The 7,839-nt window shown below is 34.7% G+C and overlaps 1 protein-coding gene across 1 annotated transcript; it reads left to right on the forward strand.

Annotated features, from left to right (window-relative positions):
- The first annotated feature begins 695 nt into the window (after window positions 1-695).
- Window positions 696-5,534, forward strand: LOC108706526 (homeobox protein HMX1). The gene is made up of 2 exons (XM_018243022.2): window positions 696-1,487; window positions 4,762-5,534. Exons 1-2 carry the CDS (start codon window positions 1,193-1,195, stop codon window positions 5,328-5,330), a joined length of 864 nt encoding a protein of 287 aa, XP_018098511.1. The 5' UTR covers window positions 696-1,192; the 3' UTR covers window positions 5,331-5,534.
- The last annotated feature ends 2,305 nt before the right edge of the window (window positions 5,535-7,839 follow it).

The raw sequence follows: 7,839 nt of genomic DNA on the forward strand, positions 1-7,839 counted from the left end.
AAAAACTTTCATTGGTGTATTAGTAATACCAACTACCCCTAATCTCTCTCTACACTTTCATTCACATATAGAGAGATGATGTACATTGTACAACATACAGGAGACAAGAAACAAATGTTATCCACTGAGCTTACCTGCCTGCTCTTACAGCTCAATACTGCACTACTGACCCCAGTCAGGAACCCACATAACAAGATGTATTTGATGGGGGACACTAAGCACAATTAAACTACTTCACATTGGCAGTGTCTGGTTTAAAAGGGCAATTGGAGATCAATTAATCCCACATATTCTTGTACTGGGGAACACTGTGTCTAACATATGTTTATTGGGAGGCACTAAGTCCAACAGATAATTGTACTGGGGGCACTCAGTTTGATATACACTTGCACTGGGAGTTTGCCTGATAGTTGATCTCATTTGCTGCCCCAGATTACCAGTTTCTTCTCTCTCTCTCTCTCTCTCTCTCTCTCTCTCTCTCTCTCTCTCTCTTTTCTACCTGTCCCCCCTGTTCATTCCTGTGCCCCTCCTTGTTTGTCAGTGATGAGCCCAAACCAAACTACCCCTGTCCCCTGCCCCTGTCACTCTCTGTCTCTGCTTCTCCTTTTCTTTCAAACCTCACCCCTTTGCTCTCTTTCTCCCCTCCCCTTTCCCTCCCTGGCCCTTTAACTCTCCCCCCACCCGTCCCTGTCTCCCTCCTACTCCTGGGAATTCTTGCATTTGCCTCCCACTTTCCTGCAGTTTGATTTGCTTCCCTAATTGACCTAAATAAAGCTCGTGACTGACAAGGCACTTCTAGGGCCCCCAGGCAGACACACTACTAAGCAGAGCAGTGAACTCATCGACACTAATTCTCCCTTATTTTCCCTTGAATAGTCCAATTTACTGAGCGCTGCTCGCCCATTTGGAGAAGTCTCCTTTTTCTGTGCCAAGCGTTTAACTGCAGGACATTTTTATTTGCCTCTTATCGTTCCCATTTGAGGCTTTTATTGTGAGCAGCGATGTGAGAGGGATCAGCAGCCTCTCCGGGAGTGTAGAGCGGGGACAGGAGGCGAATCCCGGGGACTCACAGCGCGGGGAAGGGAAGAAAGAATTTTCCGCGGCGCGGAGCGCATAATCTGGGCACAACGGTGCGCATTGAACGCATCAACCTGAACCACTTCCATTCCCAGCAGAGACCACTTCTATCAACATGCCCGATGATTCTACGGAAACCCAAAGCACCACCACCACCACCACCACCACTGCCAGGGTGTCTTCTTTCTCCATCGAGAATCTTCTGGGCACCGCATCCAACAAGGAGGAGAAGAAGCGCGGGGTGGCAGGCTCTGGGCACAATGTACGGTCCTCTGAGCTCGCAGGCGGCCATTTCAACTCATTGTGCTGTCAGATCTCCCCGTACCATTACAGCTTCCCACTCAGAGAGAACACCATGGAGTGGTACCGAAGGGCGCAAGCCACTTACATCGGATGCACGAGCCCTGAGAGTAAGTGTCAGCCCATTACTGACAGTTAGATTTATGCGCTGCTCAATCACTATGAATCTTTCATGTTTCCTGGTTTTCCTCTTAGAGAAAGCAATGAAGTCACAGAATGAGTCAAAGAACCTTCCTAAGGGGACATAATCTCCCCCAGCCCCGGGTTGGAGCTGCCATACCAATTAGTGTATTAAAGATCATGATTATTTATTTGATCCCTTACATGCCGGGCTGGTGTATCTGGGATTAACTTTTTCACTGCCTGGTGGGGGGGGGGGAGCAACAGCTTGTTTTAGAGTTGTCAGTCTGTTTGGGGGTAAATGTAATAAGTAATTAGTGATGTAAAGGCCTCGGTGGCAGGGATAGGATTCAAATAGCACTTTCTATAAAAACACCATATTCTGCCCAGATAATGTGGATCAGATTAGAACTGAGATCTGATACTTTAATCCTGATAGACACTTAATCATTCTGGTGACTGGGGTCCTTAGGGTGTCAGGTCAGAGTTGGGAGTCTGGAAGCCAAACTTCACACTAATGGCACATTTTTCATTGGTTAGACGAGAGCAACAAATGATTTGTTTTACATTTTACCCTTTATTCTTATAATTCTGCAGAAATCGGTGTGTGTGTTTGGGGGGAATATTAATAGTAATAATATTACTAATATCTATCTATCTATCTATCTATCTATCTATCTATCTATCTATCTATCTATCTATCTATCCATGATTGATAGATCGATAATAGATAGACAGATATAGATAGATGATAGATAGATAGATAGATAGATGATAGATATATAGATAGATAGATATAAACAGACAGACAGACAGACAGATATAGACAGATAGATATATCTCTATATCTGTCTGTCTAAATCTATCTATCTATCTATCAATCTATCTATCATCTATCTATCTATCTATCTATCTATCTATCTATCTATCTATCTATCTATCTATCTATCTATCTATCTATCTATCATCTATCTATCTATCTATCTATCTATCTATCTATCTATCTATCATCTATCTATCTATCTATCTATCTATCTATCTATCTATCTATATCTATCTATCTATCTATCTATCTATCTATCTATCTATCTATCTATCTATCATCTATCTATCTATCTATCTATCTATCTATCTATCTATCTATCTATCTATCTATCTATCTATCTATCTATCTATCATCATGATCTATGTACATTATATGTAGTATATAAAATTAATTTATAACTGCTTCTATCAATTTGCAGTCCAAGGTTTTTGGTTATTGAAACGTGTATGAGCCATACAGATTTGTCTGGTTTCATTTCAATAAAAATAGAAAGCTTAAAAATCGTGGTAGAAAACATTTTTTAAATGCACGAACTTCTAGCAAAAATACATACTCGTACAATTTTTGTGAATATATATATACATGGCTGAATAAAAGGGGAATGAGATAGGCCAGAGGATATTTCTTTTGTTTATTTATTTTTTTTTACCAATTTTGTCCATAATCTTTCTCTTTTAGTAAAGGAACTTTATGGTTAGCACAAATTCTATATTAAATCCTTTAACTCTCCTTCAGCAAATTCTTTGTGTAAACGAACATGGAATATTTCTTGCAGTTTTTAGGAATAATAATCATATATATATATATATATATATATATATATATATATATATATATATATATATATATATTTAAAAGCCTCATTGTTATAACATACAATACTTACTAATAAACTACTTGCCAAGACTGCTTGCGTATTCGGTTTTTATGCTTTTTTACATTCTATTTACTTTATTCGGTTTTTATGCTTATATAACATTCTATTTACTTTATTTGGTTTTTATGCTTTTTTATATTCTATTTACTGTATTTGGTTTTGGAGATCTCCAAAACTCCATGAGCTTATACAGAGACTATTCATTATCTAGGATCTATTTCTAGAACCTGAACAATATCTACTCTGTGGTTTATAGCCACTGGACATGGGAAACCTTTATTCCCCTTTACACAAGTGTGGGCAATAAAATGCATTTATATATGAGAATAAATTATATATATATTTATGTGTATATATGTATATTATATGTATATATATATATATATATATATATATATATATATATATATATATATATATATATATATATATATATATATATATATATATATATATATATATATATATAATTATATATGCATTTATATATGAGAATAATTTATACATGAGAATATTGTACACTGAGAAAGTTACAGTATGTTGGGGAGAGAAATATACAGTATGTAGAATCTTCATTATTAGATCCATTGTAAATGATAATGATTTTGGAATCACAGTTCATGGGACATCTATATGGTTTTCGAGTAAAAAAAAGTTTTAAATGGTTTTTAAATCACAGTTTGAGATAACTTTTAATATGATGTAGAGAGGGATATTCTGAGACAATTTGCAATTTGTTTTCATTTTTAATAATTGAAAGTAATTTAGCTTTTTATTCAGCAGCTCTTCAATTTTCATCTTAAGTAACTAGGGTCCAAATTCCCCTAGCAACCATGCATTGATTTGAATAAGAGACTGGAATATGAATAGGAGAGGCCTGAATAGAAGGATCAGTAATAAAAAGCAACAATACATTTGTAGCCTTACAGAGCATTTGTTTTTTAGAAGCTGCAAAGAGTCAGAAGAAAAAGGCAAATAACTATAAAACTATAAAAAATAACAAATGAAAACCAATTGAAAAGTTGATTAAAATTGGACATTCTATAACATTATAAAAGTTACCTTAAAGGTGAACCACCCCTTTATATATTTGAGAGTTAATTCAATTGTAAGTAACTGTTGCTGAGGCAGTATCACGTGACTGGTTGAATTTAGCAGTTGATCGCTTGTGTTAGTTTTAGCTTAATCTAAATTATGAAGAACCTGCCATTCATACGGTGATTTTCATAACATGAATCTATAACGAATTACAGAAAGTAGATCATCTTGGTTAATAGAGAGGAAGTTTTTATTTATTTTTATTCTGTATTCATTTAGTTTTTTTAATTAATTAGTTATTAGTTGTTAGTTAATTCATTTTTGTTTAAGATGTTTATTTTCATTGGACTGAAAATGAAATGTAAAAATTATTTTCTTTTATTATGTAAACTGATGGGATTTATTGTAAGCAAATATTTTGTTGATTTTGTTTCATTTTTAAATACCAATGAAACATAAGCGGGAAAGAAAGAGAATAGATGATGATTTAATAAAGTCTGGTTTCTCCCTGTTTTTGGTGCAGCAAGCGACAGAGATTCCCCAGAAATCGCAGAAACAGGCGAAGACCAGCGCAGGGGACTGAGGAAGAACAGTGAGAGCCCTGGAGAAAGGAGAGAAGACTTTGCATGTAAAGAGGAGGAGGATGAGGAGGAGGCAGAACAGGGCTCAGACCAGAGATCTTCTCGCAAGAAGAAGACTCGCACTGTGTTCAGTAGGAGCCAAGTCTTCCAGTTGGAGTCCACTTTTGATATGAAAAGGTACCTGAGCAGCTCAGAAAGAGCCGGCCTGGCAGTCTCCCTCCACCTCACAGAGACCCAAGTCAAAATCTGGTTTCAGAACCGGAGGAACAAATGGAAAAGGCAACTGGCTGCAGACCTGGAGGTCGCCAACATCTCTCACACTTCCCAAAGGATAGTAAGGGTCCCAATTCTGTACCATGAGAACTCACCTGCTGCCTCCATGGGCTTTAACTTGCCCCATGTCTCCCCAGCAGCCCTTGTAGGTTTCTCCAACCCAATGCACTACCCCCTGGCCTCCTCCATCCCAACCTCTGTGCCCTTTATAAGATCTCAGATGCCTGGACTTGTCTGAGAGACAATAGGACTCCATGGGGGGACTTTTCCACAATGCCTATTTTTTATTAACAACATATCAGCTAATTATATTATATACTTCGTTTTATGCCTTTCAATTTAAGACGTGCAATAACAATTACATGCAAAGCAAACAAAAACACCCTGCAAAATTCGCTATTAAACTTTTTCTTTTTATACTTCCAAAGAAATTCTACATGTATTAAATGGTGTTATATCAGTGTCTGCACAAAATATTCTGAGCAATCATAGAGTCTGCACATTTATTTAGGCCAGTTAGATGCTGTATAGAAGGAACTGAATATATATATATATATATATATATATATATATATATATATATACACACACACACACACACACACACACACACACACACACACACACACACACAGAGGAGCCTAGCCCAACTAAAAATATAGAACCTTAAAAAAATATAGTTAACTGCCTGGGGTTGGTCAAATAAAATAAATATAGAGACAGAGTACTGCACACACTTATCATAAAGGAAAAAAGCTTCATTACAAAAAAAATCCAACGTTTCGAGCATAAACAGTCTCTTCCTCAGGGACAAACCCTTCTATAAAATAGGGCGAAGTCAGAAAGACTGATTTTCTCATAAATATGTTACTAGGGGTGGTTCACCTTTAAGTAAACTTTAAGTATGTAACAGAATGGCCAATACTAAAACATTTCCATTGGTTTTCATTAATTATTTTTTATAGTTTTAGAATTATTTGCTTTTTTTCATCTGACTCTTTCCACCTTTCAAAAGGGGGTCATCTAAAAAGCAAATGTTCTGTAAGGCTACACATTTATTGTTATTGCTAATTTGTATTTCTTGACCTTATAGTAAGGTCCTCTCCTATTAATAGTCCAGTCTCTTATTCAAATAAATGTATGGTTGCTAGGGTAATGTGGACCCTAGCTAGCAGATTGTTTATAATGCAAATTGAAGAGCTGCTGAATAAAAAGCTAAATAACTCAAAACCCCTAAATAATAAAAAATGAAAACCAATTGCAAATTCTGTCAGAATATCCCACTCTACATCATACTTAAAGTTATCTGGAATGTGAACAACCCCTTTAAATCATTTAATTTTCATAAAGGATCTCATTCAACTATTTAGGCAAATTCGTATATAAATATATAAATAAGTTTCCCTAAAATCGTTAGGAATACAGTGTTACTATTTTTCTAAGGAAGGGTGTCTGGTAGTTGGTCCTTTTTTATATTTTTCATGCTACTAATTGTGAAGCTAAAGGGATCACATCTCATTCCCTAAAACTGAGTTATAAAAGGTAAAAAAAACCCTATATATATATATATAAAAAATAAAATAAAAAAAAAATATATATATATATATATACTTTCTAAAGCTGGCTTTAGATAGATAAAAAAAAACTACCGCCTTAAATTAGTTTTCCATGCAAAAAAAGATATGTAAATTCTGCAAAGCCAAAAAAAAAATAAATAAAAAAAAAAAAAAATATATATATATATATATATATAGATATATATATATATATATATATATATAGATATATATATATATATATTTTTTTTTTTTTTTTTTGGCTTTGCAGAATTTACATTTCTTTTTTTGCATGGAAAACTAATTTAAGGCGGTAGTTTTTTTTTTATCTATCTAAAGCCAGCTTTAGAAAGTCAACATTTTAATTCGAACGATTCATACGAAAGAATGGGCTTCTCTTCTGTAATAGTTCCTAAGACTTGGGTGCTGCTTCTTTCTATAGTTTTTCTATAGTTTCTGTTGTGTAGCACTTACAATATTACACTTGAAACATAGGGGATTAGTTTAATGCATTAGCTCTTTACAGAAGTCTATTAACCAGCTCTGCCCCGAGGAGCTCACACTCTCAATGTGTATGAAAGATTCTGTGAGATTATATAAAAAGGGGAAAATTAGATGTAAGGTGGCACTTTTATAAAAGTAATGTGTGTAACATTTAAATAGATCGATAATATTAAATAATCACCAGCTACAAATTAAATATCCTCCCCCCAACTTCTTATTTCTCTTTATAAATGATTATTTCGTATTTACAGATTCATTTATAGTCCATTTTTTTCTACAAAACGAAAGGTTTTTAAAAAGGTATATTTTTCCCCTATTTTTTTTATTGCAAATTCTCTGTTGGTCAGAGATGGAGATAAGGGCAAGGCCTGTAATTCCTGTAGCTGTCAGAGGCCTCAGTAAGATCTTCATTTTCACTGACCTTTTTACTAGAGGTTAAAAAGGGCTAAAAAAAAAAAAAGAAAAGAATTTCGAGGTAGTCCAATTTATTTAGATACATAAACGTGGTGTTTAAAGTAACAACAACAACAATAGCCTTTTATCTAAGATTGTGTCAGGTCCATAATTATTGTCTTATTTTATGGACTTTTTATTTAGGATTTATTTGGTGAAATAGAAGTCCCCCACAATGGCAAAGAGGAAACTTAAAGAACAAATGAATAAATGAATACCTATACATATCGCACA

This window comes from Xenopus laevis, chromosome 1S (assembly GCF_017654675.1).
Source record: "Xenopus laevis strain J_2021 chromosome 1S, Xenopus_laevis_v10.1, whole genome shotgun sequence".
NCBI lineage: Eukaryota > Metazoa > Chordata > Amphibia > Anura > Pipidae > Xenopus > Xenopus laevis.